This window comes from Saccoglossus kowalevskii, chromosome 3 (genome assembly GCF_978046115.1).
Source record: "Saccoglossus kowalevskii chromosome 3, keSacKowa6.1, whole genome shotgun sequence".
In the NCBI taxonomy this organism is placed as follows: Eukaryota; Metazoa; Hemichordata; class Enteropneusta; family Harrimaniidae; genus Saccoglossus; species Saccoglossus kowalevskii.
This window is the reverse complement of record NC_140643.1, coordinates 43,458,545-43,481,275: the sequence shown is the minus strand read 5'-3', so window position 1 is coordinate 43,481,275 and position 22,731 is coordinate 43,458,545. Positions and strand designations below refer to the sequence as shown.

Below are 22,731 nucleotides of genomic sequence, written 5' to 3'. Positions count from 1 at the left end.
AATGACGTGTGTGTTTAAAAATGACGTGTGTGTTTTTAAAAATGTCGTGTGTGTTAAAAACGACGTGTGTGTTTTTAAAAATGGCGTGTGTTTAAAAACGACGTGCGTGTTAAAAAAATGACGTGTGTGTTTTTAAAAATGACGTGTGTTTAAAAATGACGTGTGTGTTTAAAAATGACGTGTGTGTTAAAAACGACGTGTGTGTTAAAAAATGACGTGTGTGTTTTTAAAAATGGCGTGTGTGAGGTCGAATGAAAATTTCGTGTGTGTAAAAAGAAAAAAACGCGTGCATTAACTTATTTACGCCTGTGGGGGCGCTGTTTTGAATAGATTTTTTATTCGTGTGTGTGTGCAAAAAAACGCGTGCGTTAACCTTTTTACGCCTGTGGGGGCGCTATTTGAGAGATTTTTTTTCGTGTGTGTGTTAAAAAAATCGCGTGCATTAACCTATTCACGCCTGTGGAGGCGTCGTCTCAAGTGGTAGCCATTTTCGTTTGTGGATTTCTATAACGACAATAAGGTACACGTAAAAAGGAACTTGTCCAGCACGAACGTTTTATTCATTCTGCTCTATAAATTTACCGACACTGTGTATACCTCAGAGACCTGGTGATTTATTCGTGTGGATGGTTGCTGAGGACGTCTAGTACAATGGGGCAGAACAAAGTACTCGTACTGGTCTCACAGGCGCTCGGAACGTTTCTTGGATAATAAAAAATGACCAAAAGTAGGGTCGGCATAGTTAATCAGTCGCCGGTACATTCGCCTACCACTCATATGATAACACATGGTAGGAAAGCGTTCACATCATGACACCGAAATGGTCCGAAAATAACACGATTTTCAAAATTGGATTTCTATCCGCTTCACACAACTCAATCATGATATCGGTAGAAACAATCGATCGACTGTTACTAGTATTATATGAGTGGTAGGTGAATGTACCGGCGACTGATTAACTATGCCAACCCTACTTTAAGTCATTTCTTATTATCCAAGAAACGTTCCGAGCACCTGTGACTGGTCTATCGGTATGTGCATATCCATACCGGTATATCAAATGTTTTTTCATTATTTTTTGAGTGAAATGTATTGTTTATTTAGTGTAGCTTCTAATTTACATAGTGAGCCCCTGTTACCCTATAGCTGGGTGGGGAGGTGCCCCTGAGTGCTCAAAAGTGTGAACACATTTTTATACCTGGATAGTGGCAAAATCAAAATACATAAAATCCCAAAAACAAGACCCATTTCAGGGGCACAAACCCATTAGGCAAGTTCTATGTATATCAAATTGCAATCATTACTCGTATAATGTGTATTCAGTCGTGATAACGCTATGATTGGTGTATTTGTCACCCTTTTAGTTGTTTATCCTCTGGTTGAGTTTTTTATTTCATTACAAGCACTTTCCTTATACATGTACAAATAACCATTAGAGTGTTTGATGTGGATTACATGTAGCTGTGATATTGATATAACACATTTATCAGTTATGTTGTCAATTACACTGCAACTTCTGATAGAGGGCGAGGGTAAAATCTTGAATTTGACAAGACATACAGGGTACATAGATGTTCTCCCATAGTTGTATATCATGGTATGGTGAAGCAGTGTAACAGTTGTTGATAAAATAAAAACCAAGTCATCTGAATGCTGGTTAAGCTTAAGGCAAACATAAATTGAAAAATAACAGTATTCCATTGTACATGATTACAAAACTACAGTGATAGGCAGTACGCCATGTATTTTATAAATATTTAAAATACTTAAACAGCAAATATGTAGGCACTTTGTGTAGTCCTCTTTCAGATATTTTGTGCATTGAAAATCTTTTCATTAAATTACAGTACAAGTGCACCAAGTTGCTCTCACTTTCATGTTCAATGTATAAAGAAAATAATGTGTCTTTTTTTGTTTTAAGTAATGGTATGGTTGCAGCAGCTTAATTGAGGCATTGCAGTAGAGGAAAAGATATCTTGAGACCTAAAAAGAACGATGAATGCTGAAGATAGTTCAGATTAATGGAATTACACTATAAATAAAAGTCAGACTACTTTGGGTTGAATGATTGAGAAATCTTAATATTTGTTACTTCAGATTTGTTACTGATGATTATTTTTGAACATAAACTGGGTGAAAATGTGGCTTACTTTATGGCCATTATTGGCTTTAGGTATATAATAAGCATATGTGTCAAAATGTATGAACTGCATGTGTATATGTGCATGATAATTAGCTGATTTTTAGCTGTTCAATGATTTTTCCACTGATATCTAAAGATCCACTCATTGGATTTCGATGAAACTTGGCACATAGATGTTCTAAACTAATGCCCAGATTTTATTAGTTTTGGGTAAAAATCCCATGCATATTAATTACCTAATTTGCATAATGATTAATCATTTTTTGGCTTTTCCACTGATATCACAAGTTTTTATCATCACATTTCATCAAAACTTGGTACATAAAATGTCATAGGACACTGATCATCTTAGGGTAATATCAGTTCATATTAATTACCTAATTTGAATAATTGATTAATTTTTAGCTCACATTTCAATGAACCTTCAATAAAACTTGGTACATAGATATTACATTACACAGACCTTATTTAGTTTTACACTCAAATCTGTTCATAATAGTTAACTGATTTGCATAATTAGTTTTCAGCTTTTCCAACAATATCTCAAGTACAAGTAATTTTGAATTAATTTTTAATGTGTCTCCAATACTCTCAGCACACAGGAGTTCTTTCTAAGCTTTCTTTGATTGTTTTATTGCTTCATAAAATGTGACATTGAAGTATTGTTTTAAATACAATAATGATATTCTGTATGAGTTTTTTTTCAATAAATGGCTTTTTATCCTTTTCATTTAATATTTGTTCTTGTCATCTATATTGAAATCCTATTCTAACATTGATATATACCCACAACAGTAAGGTTTTAATAATTGTGAACACAAGGCAAACAATGAAAAACTTGTGTCACAAGAAACAGGATAAGGTTTTTGGTAGCACAGATGGATTCTCCTGTATGACACCTAATGGCCAAACTTAATTTACATGATTGCAAAAGAGACTATTGGAGATTTTACAATTTGCTTATACGGATGAAGTAATCGCTTAATTTGTGTATTTTCTATCAAAGTCCAAACAGCTTATGTAAGAGGTTTTACGATTTTGACTGTTGCTATAGGTTTAAACCCCACCCTTGGCCATTTGACTCTGTTAAGCAAAGCACACAAAAGAAGTCTTTGTCGTTACCCTGTATGTATTTATGCATGAATATTTCAAGAACAGCGTCAATGACGTGGTACGTATCTGTGATAATCTTATAAGTAGGGAATTTAAATTACCTAATTTCTATAGCAATTATTCAATTGATTAATTAAAATCCATAGGTTGTCTTTGATGTCATAGTTGAAGACTTGTCAATTCTCGACATTGCATTTTTTTTTTATTTTTCTTATTTCCGCCAAAGGCGAATTTGAATACTCAAATAGTATTTATTTTATTTTATTTTATTTTATTTTATTTTATTTTATTTTATTTTTTAATTCAATTATTTTGTTTGTTATTGTATTGTAAGATACACACCGTACAATACATCAGATTTTACCAGATTGTATTAGTGCACACTCTTTTTAGTTTCCCATGATTGCGTAATCAATAAAAGTGAAAAGTTTACTGAAATGTGGGACAAGTAAAATATACCATGGACAAGTCACGGTATACAGACATGTAAACATATACCTATAATGTCACCATAGCAAGTTTTATTGATATTGACCCAATCATTTCGAAGAACCGGTTGTGAACACATTTAAGTGATATGATTCAACGATTTATTACTAAAAAACAATAACGTGTCATAGTAACCATTTTTAATGAAATTGTTCCAGTCGTTTCAGAGAACTAGTTGCAATCAATTATAGTAACACATTTTTGTGTCCAAAATAACCGGCCAAAATTGTCGGACTTGTGACTTTTTACTAAGTTCGGAATAAATCGGTCACTGCATGTCCGAGAAATAGCTACAGACAGTCAGCAGAAGGTAGAAAAGTGCTCAAAACAATTTTTTCCGGCATTTTTTGTTACAAGCAGGCATCTATGCTAAATCACGTCTTTATATAGTTTCACGTCAGGGACGATGCCAAAATTAAAAACCATTTTTTGCCAAAAAAAAACATTTTTGGGTCAAAATTCAAATATGGTACAATCCTTTTAAGATGCATATCAATTTGCTCATCGAGAAGAGATCAAAAATATATAGTTTGACCTATTTTTGACCTTGCGTTACGTCGCAATAACCAAAAATGTGATAGACCATTATGCCAGTCTTAGCTATGAGATGGGTTCTGAAATGAGTATGTCATCATAATTATTCATACATATTAACTGGCCTAGTTTACATCGATGACCTTTAATATGCAAAAATATTACATACTATTGAAGTACATTTTGGTGAATATGAAGGAAACAAAATAATAATAATAATAAAATTATCTATGGCAATGGGACTGTAGCAGTTGAGTCCTCTCTGCTATTTACTTTTGGAACATATACACACTGGTAAACAACGAAGAACTCGCATAAAATCTTTGCATCTCACAACGATGAAATCTACCAATGAACAGCTAGACAAGAACATAACATCTTACTGGGATTTGGAAAATGTCGGGATACACAAAACGACTTCAGCTCACGATGCTAACCCACCCACGATGAACCGTATCAACATTATACAAATCATAATTTAACCCGGAAAGACGGTCGATTTGTAGCTAAACTACAATGGAAAGACAACCCCGGGGAGAAAACCATGAAACACTATCCACTAACTTCGCGTCTGCAAATGCACGCACCCGCAACATATTTGCAGAAATTACCCGCTGAACTTATTGTCACACGCAACGTAATATTACCGTAATTGGTATAGTACAGGTGTGATGGTTCAAATACCAAAATGGCAACAGTAACACAAAGACTTCCCTGACGGCGATGATAAAATACGAACACGGATCCAACAGATGAGGTTTCAACTGGTATTGGTATTATTATACTCTGCAAACATCAAGTACAATAACGCGGTAAAACTCCACTACTCCAATGACTAGATACTTAAACTCCAATACAATTCAACGAGATCTCCGATCTGAACTCAGTGCTGAACAACTCCCCTATATATACCCCACTGTCTATAAATAGACCATTACATCAGCATACATAATGAGTCTGGAACTTACTACAAATTTCTAGAATGTTCCATTACCTTATATTGCCTCCTACAGTGTTCTATTACCTATTCAACCAGTTTCTAAAAAAAAATCTAGAATATTCCACCCAGACACAGTACGGTTCTAGAACATTCTCAGTGACACGGAAGTAGTAAATAAGTCGTATGCGACACTTATCATCGTCTACTTTTTGTTGGTTGTCTGCTATGGGCGGAACAACATTCAGAAGAACGGAAACTGAAACAAAAATGCCCAGTAAGTTTTGTGGGATAAGTAAAAACATTTGTTTGTGTAGTCAGTAAGCAAAATGATTAAGGGTTAATTCTGGATTATATATAGGCCACTAGCCGTTTGTATGACTATTGTGTGAGAAAGGTATAACATCTATGCGTCTCGAAAAGCCCCAACGGTTAGCTTGATGAAAATAGGAGAGTTTAATTTATCATATAATGGGAACGTTATTTTTGCAGAACATATTTTTGGATGAAAAGTTAGTTTATTGTTACACTAATTCAAACAACCCACGTATATGCGTAATAGGTTGTAAACATAACTCGACATGTACAGTGGGCATTTGAGATGTCGAAAGAATTTAAAAAAAAATAAAAAAGGAAATTGCTGCATCATGCAAATACGCGTAAGTACACCGTTTAGCCTAAACTTGACAGAAGGGTAACAGCCGGGAACTTAAAAGTGCCTGTCAAAAATATGCTAAAGGAATAATTTTAGATATTATATTTAATAAAATTTCCAAAAAACTAAAGGTTTTCTGTTTGTGTTACATCAGTAATATGCGAATATAGATGCAGTGGATAATGTAGTACTATTGTTTCTTTGTTTTATAGATTATTGAAATGTTCAAAACAAGACACAACCGAGGTCACAAATGCTTACAATACGTGCTACACTTCCGTTAATGTAATCCGGTTAGGTTGTTCTAAACAAATTATTATTTCACGATTTTGAATGTATTACTCATTCAACAATTCAATAAAACGTTCGAATCAACAGTAGTTTTTTACCTTCGCATGTCATGAATAGATATACTTAATTTTTAGGGCACTATGTAATTCTTGGTGAAAATTAATATGAACATATGTTGATTCTTTGGCACTGTCCTACACCATGCTGTGCAAATACCCATATTAAATCCCTGGGTAGATATTAAGACCCTCACCAACCCCGGTGAAAATATAAGATATCACCGACGTAGTAACACTCACGTAATTTATACAAAATCCTACTACCCGGCAACTATTCGCGATGGTTCTAGACAGTGTTCTAGCCCGCATTTAAATCCTACTGATACATATCAGACGTATTTGAGATTAATTTTAATTTCATACACTCGAACACATGTATATGTGTACATAAAGGACATTAAAATGTATGCTCTGGCCAATCAGAAAGAAATGTTCATGCTTTATTTAACTGCAATCACTCGGGTTAGTCATTGCTTTGTGTAGGAAAACGAGCGAGTTTGTTCAAAATTCAAAATTACCGGCTTATAATAGACGTTACAAAACTGGGACATGCTACTGTGGGTAACCTCAGTCACCCCACGAGGTCTGGGTTGTGATATAACCTACCTTATATTTCCCTGCCAAATTCACAGGTTAGAGGGTGTTTCACAAGACTTTTCGCATCCGCTAAATAGATTATACAGTAGATTATAAGGTTATAGTTAAACACCTTTGGGAACATAGAACACCTCCTACCCAATTTACCGTATGTGCTGCACGTGACCATTAGGAAGAATAAAAACAAAAAATAATTTCTTTTCAACTTTTGCTTTTAGTATCCTTTATCCTGTAATTTCAAGCGAGCGTTTTAAATAATTTGAAAGTAAATCGGTCAATGACAAATTCATAGGTAATGGGCGTCACCAAATGGTTTCTACGACCAATGAAAACATCTTCCCGTGAGACGCAAGGACCTTCACCTAATGATAAATGTTTCATAAATATTTATAAATGTCCATGTCCAGATGTATTCTGGTTTCGAAATTGAAAGATATTCCAACAACTACAGTTTTTTCAAACAGCTGAAATGAATTATTGATTTATTATTATTAATAAAGAATTATATACATTAGCTTGCGTTGTTGTTTTGTTGACATTGCCATTGAAAATAACGGGGGCGTATGATGTGCTCATAACTGCGACTTCCCGTGTTTGCCGATAACAAGAGTGGACCTGCGATTGGTCAGAAGTTTGCAATGTTGCCAAATGTACTACCAGTTTACACTCAGCCCCCGGACTCAGCCTTTATACCGAAGAGGTCACTCCCATCCACAGACACTTGTTACCTATAACAAGTCTTTTATTAACAATCGGAAGTTCGTTCGTATATAAATAGACTATTTATATGTGTCGTGGAGGAGGTACGGACCTCCGATTGTTGATAAAATAATTGTTATAGATAACAAGTGACTTAGCCCTGCGTACAGTGCTGTGTGTACGGGGACGCGTTCGGTTGATAGATGTCCCCACCACAGCCCTGCGCACCGTACTAGTAATTGGTGCGTAAGTTAAAAATAAGTAATTTCCCAGCCGAAAACGGTTGAAATGACGATAGTTATCCGTAACAACCATTATAAAGTTATCTGAAACTGAAATGTCTTTAAACAAACGACTAGTGAAGACGGACAAATTGTAAACGCGTAGGTACCGGAGGAATTATCCACTAAACGCCGCCATTTTTAATTTCATTCACGCGAGAGAATGCGTTTGTTTTTAGGGCAAAGTAGCCATTTCATCCACAATTGAACTGGGAGTTCTGGATATATCTGGTAATCGATCATCATTTTTGGTACCTGGGCATATTATTTCATTAAAAAAGTTACATTTTTCAAAGTCCCGGACTTTGTCTATGGAAGTTCGCAGGGCTGTGGTGGGGACATCTATCAACCCATGGAGGTAGAAAAGAGATCTCTTTTCTACCTCTATGATCAACCGAACGCGTCCCCGTACACACAGCACTGTACGCAGGGCTACAAGTGACTGTGCTCCTACCCGTCCTACTATATTGAGACTACTCGTAGATTGCTTATGGTCATTACAGTTTTCCTTTTTATTTAATTGCACTGTGTGATCTGTGCAGTGTGAGTACGGTTTTAAGCAATCGGGTAGATCAAACTGTATTGAATACGTATGCATGTATATACTAGGCCACTGTTCCTGACAGAGGGACTGTGACTAGACTATTTCCCTTATTCCCGGCGTCCTTTGCGAATGGCAGGTAGGACGCCGTATTGTTCGGTTTTCAGGCCGGAAGGCACGTGACTGAGTGACGTAAATTGAAAACATTCCAAGTTACGTTCTGCGTAATAACGTGTCTGTAATACTACAATTAAGCCATGCTCATACATCCTGCCTGCTTAGACTTACATATTTGAGATGTTTCTGACATTCCTCGCTATTTCTGTGCACACTTATAGCAAAAGAAACAGTTTTTTTATTCGCCCAACTTTCGAAAGTAAAAGGAAACCCCTGAACGGCCACGAGCGTAAGCGCTGACGTAAGGTGAACAAGCAACGAGAAAGTGATGGACCAATCAGAATGCCGCATTCGTTACTAGTTACCGGCCTCTTGTGGCTTGGTACGCTATGACACTTGAGGCGGGAACCAGTCAACTAGACTATCCTCGGGGGCGGACATCCGGGCATTTTCACCGCTTGGTAACCCTGGCGGTTAAAACAAAGGCCAAAAACTCGCAGAAAACGATACTTTTGGATGATGGTTGAGACTCCCCTGAACAGTATAACACGATTAGCCCTACGTGTGTAACATATCTAAATTTAGTTGTTCAGGATTACTTCAAAGTTGAGTTTGTGTTGTTTTCTCGAATTTTCACCGGCTCGACCGGCATTCCACAGCAGCGCGAAAAGAGCCCATAGAAATGCATGTACAGTGGTGCGCATCTTAGCAACGTGGAACGTCTTGTGACGTAGCTCCGCCCCCGAGGATATGATATTCTTACTTCCGGGACGGCAATCGCACCAGAACGAACGTACGAGGGCGCTGTTATATGTTTTCCTGTGTCGTTTGGCGCATGTTTTTGGATTGTGGCCGAATTGTATACTGCCTGTTTGACAAACAAAGTAAGTTTTTAACGAATTTCCAGTTCTTTAATGATTACAATTGTCATATAGCTTTTGATGGGACAGATACATACTCGCGATTTCAGCTCATGGCATGAAAATAATTGGGTCTACAATGATGACAATCGGCGATATTGTCAAACAAGCGTGGCACACAGTTGACCGAGAGTTAAACAAACCATGCAGATTTCGATCCAACTCGCACCAAAACCAACTCGCACCAGACCAACTCGCACCAATGCTAACTCGCACCAATGCCAACCCGCATCAAACCAACTCGCCCAAGATTATATTTCTAAGCATTTGCGTGTTTCGCTATGTCTCGGGCTAGGGACGTTTCTTGGATAATAAAAAAATTACCTAAAGTAGGCATAGTTAGTCCATGAGAGATGGACGCTGCACGGTGTTTACTCGCTTTGATGTATGTGCGTTGCCGCCACCAGATTACTGTTAATCCAGATCGTGTCTGCATAATTTTCTGTCCACGGGGAACGATGACGGTGTCTGTACCATGCCTTTATATATTTTTTGGAACAACATACAAGCATGTTATATTTAACTTATATTCAAAATCTGATACAAACAAGCTCACAGACACCTAGTTTAAAATCAACCTCCTTTCTGTTGCAAACTTGTAACATGGCAACCATGGGACATGCCCATGAACTCAAGATTCTGCATGGATGACTAAATAGAAAAAGTTAAGTTTAAAAATATGCTCATCATCATCTTATCAAACAACTTGCATAAAGAGTCAGCTGTTTCAAGAGGTGTGCAAATGACTGTAGCTTAGGTTAAATCTGTATGTTCGTTAATTCATTGATGTGTCTCATTCTAGAAATGGCTAGTCAGGAAACTGTCATACAGAATTTAAGAAGCCCAGATATACAGCGTGCAGTACAGAATGTCTTCAGTAGGCAAGTGGCACCAACAGTATCATCAAGTAGAAGGGCATGTCGGAGAAGTTTTCAAGGGAATGTTGGACCCACTAAGAAAAGGAAAAAACTAAACTTAAAAATAAGTGTGTTACCTCTTATAAGAGAAGTTTTGAATAAGAATAAATCCTCATGGTCAGGAAGACCTGTTTTGTCAGCTGATTTTTGTTTTGAGCAATCATGGGATGAAATCAAAGTTACTCAAGAAATTTCTGATGTTTTGCTTGATCAGCTTGGTTATACAGATAAATTTATTTATGTAGACTACAAGCAAAGAGGTGACCGTATTGTCTCCAAGCGTATAAGTTCCAACATATTCACGTACAGTGCACAGGGGGTATGGTCAATCAAATCTTCATGTAAAACTGTGTATATAATGTTAACATCACCAATCCCCCCTTCAGTGATATTAAATGATTTCATTAACAATGATAGTGTTGATGATAATGATGGAGTTGATGACAATGATGGAGTTGATGACAATGATGGAGTTGATGGAATTGATGACAATGATGGTGTTGATGACAATGATGATATTGAAAATGGATGTACCGGTACTAGAACAACTGTTACTTGTGAACTAACAGAAACTGTAATTGATACTGATTCTGACACAAATACAAATGAGGCAGGTGTGAGTGGTACATCTGTGAAACCAAAAGAAATAATAAGCTTCGCCAGTGTTACTGCACATTTTCCAACACACCAACAAACATTTAGAGATATTTGTATATCTGATGAGTTGTTGCCAAAATATGGTATGTATATTTTTTTTTTATTTCATGTTAGCACTTAAGTTTTTGACATCAGTTAACTTTTATTGCCGGTAATATTGGCATGATGGTTAGATATCATGTTTTTTCAGTATGATTACAGTTATGATTGCATTAAATGTTCCCTGTCTAACCATTTTATAAATTATATACATATCACACCATAGGTATGCTGAAAATAAATAACAACTGTACGTTAAACACAGTCATAACAATTCTGCAGTGTATACCAAACTTCATGAACATCATTTGCGATACAAGTGATTTGGATACTAAACCAGTCATTTCATCACTGATTGCGGTGAGTGTTATTTTGTGATCATAATTCTGCCATTGGAGCTGGAGGAAAACATTGATTTTTGACTCTTGTGTGTGAGGCAAACTATGGGAGTCTTTACTGTTAGTCTGTCCCACTGACATCTTGAGAAACGATTATCAAAGTTTTTTTAATTTATATTATTGATAACTAACAGGGACTATGCAATGTAATTATTTTTTGTTTTTGTTTTTATATTTCTGTTAGTATTATATACTTCAATACTGTGAGTCAGATTACTTAGTGCAACTCAAGGAGCTATTATAATAGTAATCACAAATTTGTAGTTAATTTTAATCAACATAGTAGATCTACCTCCATGATCTATATAAACTTTTTTGAAACATTTTATATGCCAGCTGCATGTACTTTCCTTTTTATACAATTGATCTACATGTATAATAATTACTACCTACAAAGATGCTGTAATGGATCTGCTCATGATTTACTTATGAATTAATATGTATTTTAGGTCATGTCACTCAGAGGGGAAATGGATAGTACCTGTTTTAAATATGCATTGGATTCTTTGTTAGACAAATTGAATGTTAATGATAATCAGGATTTTGATGAAGTTTTTGGTAGACTTCTTGATGTCATGAGTAGAGAAAGTGAGGTATGTTATTATTATGTGTGGTTGATATTTTATAGCATAGCATATGTGTAAATGAGTTGTTTCACAAATGTTGTATATAATTATCTAGATTGCATTCTTTAATACATGTTTGCAAGATTTGGGGATGATTTATTAACCATTATAATTATCCCATTTCTAATAGATAACAATCCCATATAAGTGTTGTGTTATTTTTCAATTGCTAACCTACACTTTAGTGCCTTCAGTATGTATTTATGTATTAATTAACAATTAGTCACTAAACAATTAAATTATAACATAAAATTTATCTATTTTACAGGTTATTAAAGAGGTGATTCATACTGTGTTTGTTGGTAAAAGAAGCAGGTTGTGGTTATGTCCAGGTTCTGAAGATGGTGTAATTGAACATATGAATCAATATATCCTTTCTGCTCTGTGTGTAGAGAGTACTTATTAGTCCACGTTCAGATGCAGTTTGAAAACAGGGACTTACACAATGTATGGATGAACCTCTGTGCATGTGTGCATTCAGATCTATATCTTAGATATGCCTAGGCCAATTACATTCAAACTTCACACATACAACATACATATTATGCATTATTATACTAATGCACATCAATTTTTTCACAATCAGATTCAAAATGACTGACTGGCAACCATTTATATTTAATGAATGTGGTTCTAGTGCCATATCTCAGACCTGCTTTTGCTATTATGTCGAAATTTTATATATTCATTATGCATCTGGTCATAGATATACAGATGTATTCAAAATGGCCGACCAGTGGCTATTTTGTTTCAATTAATGCAGGGCAATATCTCTCAGTATGAAAAAGTACTCATTTGATGATCAGATAAAAGATGACTAAATGTCAACCATTTTAATGATAAAAAATCATCTTATTCAAGCATCAGCTTCTGGATCCATACTTCTGACATGTTGATGTTTCAACTATATTACTATAAACAAACCTAAATGGTTTGTTGTTAGGTGACCAAGCCCTTTCTGGGCTTGAACCCTTTTTTTTTATTGCTGGAATTTTTTTGTTTTTCTGCTTTCCCTCATGTTTTTTTGTCAGCTCGTTTGAGAAAACGGCTGAACGGAATGGTCTGAAATGCTCTGTGCTGATAGTCCTTAATATGAACTGGTGCACCTAACTTTTAGAATTTTGATTGGTCAAATGGTTCGGCAGCCATATTGGATTGAAATTATTAAAGCCAAAAGTGGCTATTTGACCACTTTCTGAGGGTCTAGGCTGTTAGATTTTTATGGCGTATGGTACAACTCATGTGCAATACATCCAAGCAATAAAAACTTAAGCAGTCTTGTGACTTTTTCCGCCATCTTTTTTCTCCTAAAAACAGCAAAAATCACTTGAAAATCTTCTTCTTTTAAACCATCAAGTAAAATGCTCTCATGTATATTATTTAGCTTGTATATATGAAGCACATTTAAGTTTGGCCGCCATTTTGGATTTCTTCTAAAGAGGAAGTAGTTTTTTACTCATGTCACACTTATGTGATTATCTTCTAGATTTCTGCCTGGCATCTCTATATTGAAGTCTTTCAAAAAACCCAAAAAAATGTCAGATCAGTCATGTGGTTTGGCCGCCATTTTGGATTTTAAACAAAAGGAACTAAAAATGTCGGCATTTGTTTCTCAATGGTGCTTCAACGATTAACTGGGTATTTAGCGTATAACATGTCTGATCATAGCTGCATATGAGAAACACATTATATTTTCGATCAGTGACGTGGTTTGCCCACCATCTTGGAATTAGTTAAAACCGAAAACGGCCATTTTGACCACTTTCTGGCGGTCTAGAAGTCCAAATTGTTGTGTTGCTTCTGTAACCCATGCCCATCTTTAATGAGGTTCAAGAACATAAGAGGTCACATGACTTTTGTCGCTATTTTTTTTTTCAAAAACGAGGCTAAATCCTTTGAAAAACTTCTTATCATAAAGTTGCAGACCGATTGACATGAAATTTGGCACAATCCATCTACATGCCTAGCTCTTTCAATTTTGAGCCCCAAAAACTGATTGGTCAATTGGTTTGGCCACCATTTTGTATTATTAACAAAAATTACCAACAGTTTAGGCATTTCTTTCTCATTGATACTTCAATGCCGATTTTTTATATAACATGTCTGATCATAGATACATTTTCCCAACTGAATGGCACATGGTTAGTTCTGTGGCTGGGCGCCCATGGGGTTGGGGCTTCTGTTAAGCCTCAAGCACTGTTGCAGTTAGGAAGATGAATCCTGTGCTATTATATTGGTATCAACACGCCATTTCAATGAGTATCTGCAGATAACTTTTCTGATAATTCTGCTTGGACCCCACCAATGCTGCTTGCAGCTTTAATTTAGTATTTGTTTTCATAGAATAAATTTTTAGCTATATTCAAATTATGCATTATAACTGCTGAGCTATTGTTCAAATGTAACATTATTATTACCCTATAAAGTTATGCCATGGACAATGGTTGATATAGCTGTTAATAAATCAATCTTATTTTAGAGTGTGTGTTAACAATCATTATGTCGGGTTGGGGAACTTTTAAGGTTGTTACACAGGTAAAATCACATGCATTACACTATCACATGCATAATGTATTAATGCTGAATTAGCTTGCAATATATAATCCTTAACCTAAATCACCACCCTGATTTTCTTGCCATATTCCATTTGTATTTGAAGGAATGCTTCCATCACTACCTAGTTTGCTTAATGCTGTTTTGACAAAGAGAAAATTTTATACATTTTCTGATATGGCAAATCATGTACAAGAAGATTTTAAGAAGAATTCTGTTGCAGTGTCCGAAGGTATCTGTTGATTACATAATTGAGGCTATTTATTTTCCAATAATTACTAGATATATCTCACTCCCATTGTCTCCATTTGTGTCATTGTCATATTTGACTCTCATGAAGAAGCACACATTGTGAGTCATTGCAGTTATGCATATAGTGTGTCTGTATGTGTGTCTGTTTGTCTGTTCCACAGAAACGTCAAGAATAACATGATGGTTTTTGGATGAACTGGATGCCTAGATGCTCTGTCTGTTCACTTGTACATTTGTACCATATTATCTGACAGGCAGCTTGTTTACATTGGCTTTAATCTTAAATTTATTTTAATCAGACTCTTTAAATTGTACTTATTGATGATGATTTTAATTTTAATAATTAATTAATTAATTAATTAAAGCATATTATATTTATTTCAGATTCATTGATGCAACATGTTGATTTTTGGACTGAATGTCCTTGGTTATTTTGTGTTATAATTGAACGTCAAGCAACTTCTGGAAAGGTAATATTGATATTTATGATACTCAGTTCATTACAACTATATTGATTAACTATATTGGCATTATGAATATTTTGATCAATATTAGAAGGTGTCTTGTGAATGATTGATCTTGAGGTATAAAAACAAAGGCACACACATCCCAAAAAATTAGATATGTTATTGGATAGAGAGGATAATTTAAACAATCAAAAAGTCAATTTTATTAGCTTTGCTCAATTTTATCAAGTGGAGCTTATCATATGAGCGATTATACGTCGTCAACTTTTTAAATTTTTAAATTTTTCGACTTCTTTTTGAAAGTTACATTTTTATATTGCTTTGATACTTGGTGTATATGTACCTTTGACAGACCTTTGATTTGTTCATTTCATGATATCTTTAATTCTCTAATGTTGATGAATATTTTTGTTAAAAATTGATATTTTTGAATTCTTGTTAAAAACCACAAGTCCGATTGCTTTGATGTTATACATGTAGGTACTCTGATGAACTTCTTTCAGATTTGTTCATTTTCTAAAGATATCCTTCAATGCTTTAACTGAAATGTGCATTGCTAACAGTGGAGCTATTTCAGCCACGAGGCTGCTTGTTATACATGCAATTCTGGAATATCATCAATTTTTGACTCCCATGTGCGAAGCACACAGTCTTTGCAGTTAGTGTGACATGTATGTGTGTGTTTGTCCGTCTGTTTAACTCATATCTAAAGCACCACTCATTGTATTTTAATGGGATTTGGTACCTAGATGCTCTGAACTAATGTGCAGATTTGAATACTTTGGGTAAAGATCATATTAATGTGCATATTAATTACCTAATTTGCATAATGATTATCAATTTATGACTTCTCCACAGATATCTCAAGTACTTATCATCACATTTTAATGAAACATGGTACATAGATACTCATTAATAGATACATATTAATTATCTAATTTGCATAATTAGTTAATTTTCAGCTTTTCCACTGATCTCTTGAGTAATAATCATCAGATTTCAATAAATCTAGGACTATATGCAGAGACTCAATTAGTTGTGGTAAATATTTATGCATATTAATCACCTAATTTACATAATTAAACAATAGTACTGATGACAATTTCAAATTAGTGTAATAATTCATAATTGTTTTGTTCTAATCATATTTTAATGAAACTTGGTACATAGGTGGTCTGTTAAATTTTGCAGACCTTAATAGTTTTACACTCAAGTCTGTTCTTTTTTTTTTTAAATATTTTTTTTTGTGCCAGGCGACAGTTCCGGACATTGAGTGTCACTGTTGTCTCTCCTGACTTTTTTTCTGTATGTGCACATTGCAAGTGCTAGTGACGACACATATTTAGTGCATTTTGCCACAGAAGTCATATTCATGTTTGGGACTACTCAACAGGGCTGTGTGGCCATCTCTCTGTCAAATGGCAATTTGTAATGCGCTATCCTGGTGTCAACCAGGCCCGGTCGACACAAGCACCTGTGGACCTTAACCAAGGTTCCCCCAAAGTCGCATTCGTTAGTGAATGAATCGCGGCCAGTGGAATTGACTTGCCCATTGAGTCTGTGGCACACTCACCCAGGGTAGGGGTCGACCCTTTCATGTTCAGCCTAAGTTAGGATTTGATCTTGGGTCTACCGATCATGAGTCTGGTGCAACAACCACTATGCTACCAGTGACCGGCAAGTCTGTTCTTATTAATTACCTGATTTGCATAATTAGTTTTCAGCTTCAATTTTTTAAGTACAAGTAATTTTGAATTAATTTTTTAATGTGTCTCCAATACTCTCAGCACACATGAGGACTTTCTAAGCTTTCTTTGATTTATTTATGCATTAGCTGAATTCGTTACCACAATGTGCTTATCAGATAGCTTGTATTCCCTTTTACTCTTTGTATGAGTATGTTGGTGTGTGTGAAATGTCTGTTCTTCTGACATATCATCCCACTTGTCATGTTTCAATTAAACTAGATACATGTTCTGGGAAAAAAAAACATGAGAAAACGTCAGTTAATGATGTATATAGACAGTACTCGTAATGGTTATATCTGTAAAACAAAACAGGCTGTCCTGACATGTTGGAAACTAAATTAAAAGTAGTGACAGAAGTGAATTAGGTCTCTGCAGGATTTTATGACCTTATTTTAATATTATACAATTTTTCATTAATCTAGAATAACAGCTCTGTATGTGTACCACAAGAGCTACCATGTGAAGATTTGGAAAGTCCTATGAACTTCATGGCACACTATTCAACAACTAATTTGCATTTAGTTGCTGCAGTTGTTCATTCAGAAATAAGGAACCATTATTTTGTATTAACAAAAAGAAATATGTCAGAATGGTATGTAATAATTAATTTGTATCTGGTTTTGCTATATAACACTTTTGATCGATAATTACAGTGAAATAGTATGTAAATAATGTTTCTTGTAACAAACAGGATACAATGTCAGAAAGCTGACATTTAAGTATTGAAATTGTTTTGATGAGTTAATTCAGCAGAGTGTTTCATCATGGGGATCTGTTATTATTATATATTTTCTTTTATTTCAACAACCAGGGAAACCTCTGGGTACCCCCATGTCTATGAATAATACATTTGCCTGTAAAATTAACATTTGTGTGTAACAAATAACAATCATCAAATAAATACAAAATTATAATAAATATTTAACAGACTTTTTGAATTGACTATTTTTAAAATTATGCAGTAAAGATCATTGAATACATTGTGAAAGAAAATCTAATCAGAATCATCAGTGTCAGTTAATAGCTCTTGAATGTTTAGCAAGAGCAACATATAAAATGAGAACTTAAAGTTGAAGATTGTGATAATTATTTTGCTGCCTGCATAATTAATATTGAAATTTAACATTCTATGATATATTTGTGCATTAATTGGCTCATAGGGTACTGTAAATGTGATATCAATGTCCTAATGTGAGATCTCCCACACTATAGCAGAGAGATATCAGCCCTTGATGTTATATGCATGTATTAATACATGAAGTAAATAATTAATACATTTTTGTTTTGGATGTTTTTCTAGGATTATGTATGATGATTCAAAAATAAGTGTTTTCACAATGACAGGTGAGCTGTGGAAGTATCTCCAAGGTGGCAATCGTAATGATTCAATAGATATCCTTTTTATCTTGGGCATTAAGCCCAGAGCATCTTGTGTTCAAATTTATCCCAATAATATCTAAATGGCATAGATACCAACAACAATGAAATTCATGTACCCTCACCGCCCTGCAGCTATTATAAATATTATCTCTATAGGCTGTTAAGTATACTGGTGACATTACTAGAGATTTATATACAGTTTTGTTAGTACGAATCACACAGGATTGTGATCATAATTGCAGCCTATTTGCAACGTTCTTACAAGGATTATTACTATCACAATTTATTCATTCTGATTCTCAGTGTATTTAACAGACCAAAATATTACCCTTAAGGTCATGCCAAGGTCAACCATAGTTCAAATTTACAATTATGTCTCATTAAGAATGTCTTTAACCTTAACTTAAAACACTAGCTGCATTTTATGCTTTGAATAATGTATTCAATGCTGAACCAGTTGTCGATCTTGAGGCATTGAAAATTGCCTTAGAAAGGTGAGGTACACTTATTAAGATGGTTAATTTATTAATGTCTGTCATCTTCGACTTCATTTTCAATATTGCATTTTCTAGCCCTCACCAATTTCAATACTTTACATTGGTACTAATTGTGAGCATGGTTCACTTTGTGACAATGTTATATAACTGATGATAATACTTCTTGATTAATCATTATCATCAATTATTAGAAATCCAAATAAAAAAATTCTATTTACCGGTAGGTTGAAGTTGAAAGTAGCATCTGAGTCATGGATATCACGAACTGGTTGTAAGTGTATAATCTTTCTCATTTAATAATTTAGTAATAAAAAAAGTATGCAAGCAGGATTACTCAAAGAGTTATTGATTCTCAGGAGAGATTGTGAACCAATTCACCAAATTTGTTATAGAGAGAAATCTGGTTGCCATGAAAACAGCATGTTGTAAATTGTTTTTCATTGATAGCCCAAATTGTCATGACATAATGAAGAGGAGTAGCCTTGAAAACTAGTTCTAATCAGTTAGATGTATGTTGGTTGAGATCTAGAAAGGGCGGTTCAGTTTATTAGTGTCTGTTTGAACACAATTATTTTTCTTCTTCCACAGTTTTTTGTAACCCTAGAACTTGAACACTATTGTGCATTAACTTTGAACCTTCTCAAGCACATTGAGGACTATGAGTACTGGTGCACCTAACTTTCAAATTTTTAACTGGTTTGGTAGCTATTTTGGAGTGAAGTTATACAGGAAGTGGTTATTTTGAACCCGTTCTGAGGGTCAAGGCATTTTGAATTTTTAGTGGTATCATTATTGGTAATCAACTCTGCTAGGATTGCCCTTGAAGTCACTTTTGTCTGTCAGTGTGTGTGATTTCCAGTGTCTTCACGTAATTATTCTTCTGAGAAAATAGTGTGAATTTTCACCAGTACACATTATTTTTTTGCCAGGGCCGATTTTGTTGACTTGGTTAGTTCTTTCATACTCTCCCTTTAGTTTAGTGGTAAAATCTGAAAAAAAAATCCCTGGCCAGTTGCTGCCATGGCAACATCAAACAAACATTAGTTAGTCATGTAACCCTTTCAGTTTTGTTTTTTTCCTGGAAAGATGGCAAAAAACACTTGGAACACATTGATCTGAGATTACCGGTACCGGTAGTTTTTTTCGCATCTATGTATAATGCTTTTTAAAAAGGTCTGTGTGATTGGTCACATAGTTTGGGAGCCATCTTTGATTTCTTCTAAACAAGAAATATTTTTTATATGCCACATTAATCCAATTATTTTGAAATTTGCCATGTTTGTCTTCTTCAGACAGCAAACTAACAATTCGGATCAGATTTTCCACCTTGAATTTGAATCTTGAATTTTTGCCAAAACAGGCAACAATTTTGGGCATTTGTGTCTCATGAATGCTTTAATAGATCAATTTGCTATTATCATGTATGACAAAATAATAGAGAACAATAACAAATCAAATTGTCTTAAACTATGTGCATCACAATTAATTATATTTTACACAGTGAAAACTCAAGAAGTTTTTGATGCAGTTGATGAAACATTGAAGGATATTATTGGGTTGGAATCAATAAAGAGATCCATAAAGTCAATAATAAGAAGACATTCTTTAAATCTGTTACGAAAGGCTGTTGGTGGTAATCCAAGGGAGGAACCTATGAACTTTTTGTTTTTGGGTGGCCCTGGCACATGTAAGACCACAGTAGCAAGAAAGTTGGCAGGTAATTATGACTTTTCATCAATTAATTCATTTATAATTGCAATTTTGCCTAACTTAGTTGCAAAATAAAATTAAGCCATAAAACATGACATATTTTCAGTGGCAACAAATAAAACCATGTTACCATGTTAATTATTTGTTTCTCAAGATAGAAACAATTTCAACATTCAACTAATTTAATTGAAAAATGTATTAGAGGCAAACTAGCTTACACTATAAATATGCTAACTGCTAACAGAATGATGAATGATGTAACAGATGAAATGTGCTTCAGTCATTCCATTTGTACTAAAATCCTAAAATAAATATTTTTTTTATTTGTTTTCGAGAAAGTATATAAGATCTTGCAATAAAAATGAATGATTTCAATATTTGGTCATTGATGGCGCTGTTTATAACACAGAACTAAAGGTTCAATGACACTCCAAGATTTTTTTTTTTTTTTAAATTGAGCTTAAATTGTTTTCAGTTAACTTTATAACGGCTATTGCAATTTAATGAACCTAAAAACAATTTTTATTATAGTCAAAAGGACATCACTTTTCACATAAGAAAAAGATCTTTTTCATGACATGACTTTTCCATGAATTTTTTTGAAGTATGATCCACAATAAAATCTAGTGAATAACATTGCTTTGGTGTTTGCGGTGTACATAATATTAAGTTGTGAACAATTTGTTTGATGAAGTTGATATGTTTTTTAATAGGCAGAACTAAACTACATGTACATTTTTGTGGGTTAACCTTTTCACCTCCAGTTTCCTTTTTTCATCACAAATTTATAAAATAGTCCCGTTTATAGTCTGCACTTTCCTTTAAAAGATTGTGACAAAAATAGCCAAATATTGTCTGTTGGCTCTAAAATAAGGGTTCATTTCCAGAAGAAATTAAAAAAAAAGTGCAGAAATATTTAGGCAAGAAATTCTAGTGGTGAAAAGTTTAACAACATTTTGTCTTGAGGCCTAATGACTTTTTTTTTAAATGTTTGTTTCAAAATTCATACGTAGTTTTCAATCAATTTTTTTTAATTTATTTACCAATGCAAATGTCTTTTCATTTTTTCCTAAATTTCAGAACTGTGTCTAATTCAATTTAGCAATTTCAATACTCATAAACTCTGTAATCTTTGACATGGAGTTATGTATTTGTTAATAGGTTGCCTCAACTTAGCAGGAATAATTGATAAGAACATAACCATTGAAGTCCAGAGAGACGACTTGGTAGGGGCGCATATTGGGCAATCAGAGGAAAAAACAAACAAGGTTATCCACAGTGCCAAAGGTGGTATACTGTTTATAGATGAAGCCTACACACTTTTCAAGGCTAGAAGTGTCAATGATTTTGGGGTAGATGCCATAAATACCCTAATGAAATACATGAATAATGATATCCCGACATATAGTGGGTCATTTCCAATCATAATTTTGAGTGGTTACACTCAGCAAATGGAAATTTTTCTTAACTCCAATCCTGGATTAAGAAGAAGGTTTTCGTACACCTTGGTATTTTCCAGATTACAATCCTGCTGAACTTTCAAACATTTTTGTTAACGAATGTATGAAGCAAGGATTTATATTGGAATCATATTGTCAGCACAGGGATTTTCTTACCAAGGCATTTTCTATGTTTCCATTAGCACTTAGATCAGCTATGAATGGATCATTATGTACAAAGTTATTAACATCAATAAAAGATTGTATTGATTCCCGACTTGAGGAAACGCAGATAACACACTGTTCAAACATCAGTATTCACAATACTTTAAACCAGATAACAAATGACGATATAATGACATCAGTCAGCCACATGTGTACAAGTGTCAGAGAAGTGCCATGTATGCCTGAAGACACACAGACTAATTACACGACTTTGGAGACTGACACACAGACTGATTACGCGACCATGGAGACTAACACACAGACTGATTGCACAACTTTGGAGACTGAGACACAGACTGATTACATGACTTTGGAGACTGACACACAGACTGATTATGCGACCTTGGAGACAGACACACAAACTGATTATACAACTTCGGAGACTGACACACAGACTGATTATACAACTTTGGAGACTGACACACAGACCGATTACGCGACCTTGGA

General features: G+C 34.5%; 1 protein-coding gene and 1 long non-coding RNA gene across 2 annotated transcripts; both read left to right on the top strand.

Annotated features, from left to right (window-relative positions):
* Positions 1–237: 237 nt before the first annotated feature.
* LOC146748006 (uncharacterized) lies at positions 238–2,146 on the top strand. The gene is made up of 2 exons (XR_014928910.1): positions 238–520; positions 1,922–2,146. It is a non-coding gene; the product is annotated as an uncharacterized LOC146748006 (long non-coding RNA).
* Positions 2,147–11,286: 9,140 nt separating this feature from the next.
* On the top strand, positions 11,287–22,155 carry LOC146748005 (uncharacterized). Its single transcript, XM_085497521.1, has 11 exons — positions 11,287–11,349; positions 11,837–11,980; positions 12,282–12,359; positions 14,648–14,798; positions 15,203–15,288; positions 17,456–17,625; positions 18,334–18,425; positions 18,826–18,907; positions 19,135–19,181; positions 20,412–20,627; positions 21,782–22,155. The coding sequence occupies exons 1-11, from the start codon at positions 11,287–11,289 to the stop codon at positions 22,153–22,155; spliced, it is 1,503 nt and encodes a 500-aa protein (XP_085353647.1).
* Positions 22,156–22,731: the final 576 nt, after the last annotated feature.

Bases quoted from the DNA above. Each gene is read 5' to 3' on its own strand.
- LOC146748005 (XM_085497521.1), top strand. From the start codon at position 11,287: ATGAACATCATTTGCGATACAAGTGATTTGGATACTAAACCAGTCATT. The intron at 17,626-18,333 runs GTATGTAATAAT...ATGTTTTTCTAG, and splicing joins AAAAGAAATATGTCAGAATG to GATTATGTATGATGATTCAA. The intron at 18,908-19,134 runs GTGAGGTACACT...ATTTACCGGTAG, and splicing joins TTGAAAATTGCCTTAGAAAG to GTTGAAGTTGAAAGTAGCAT.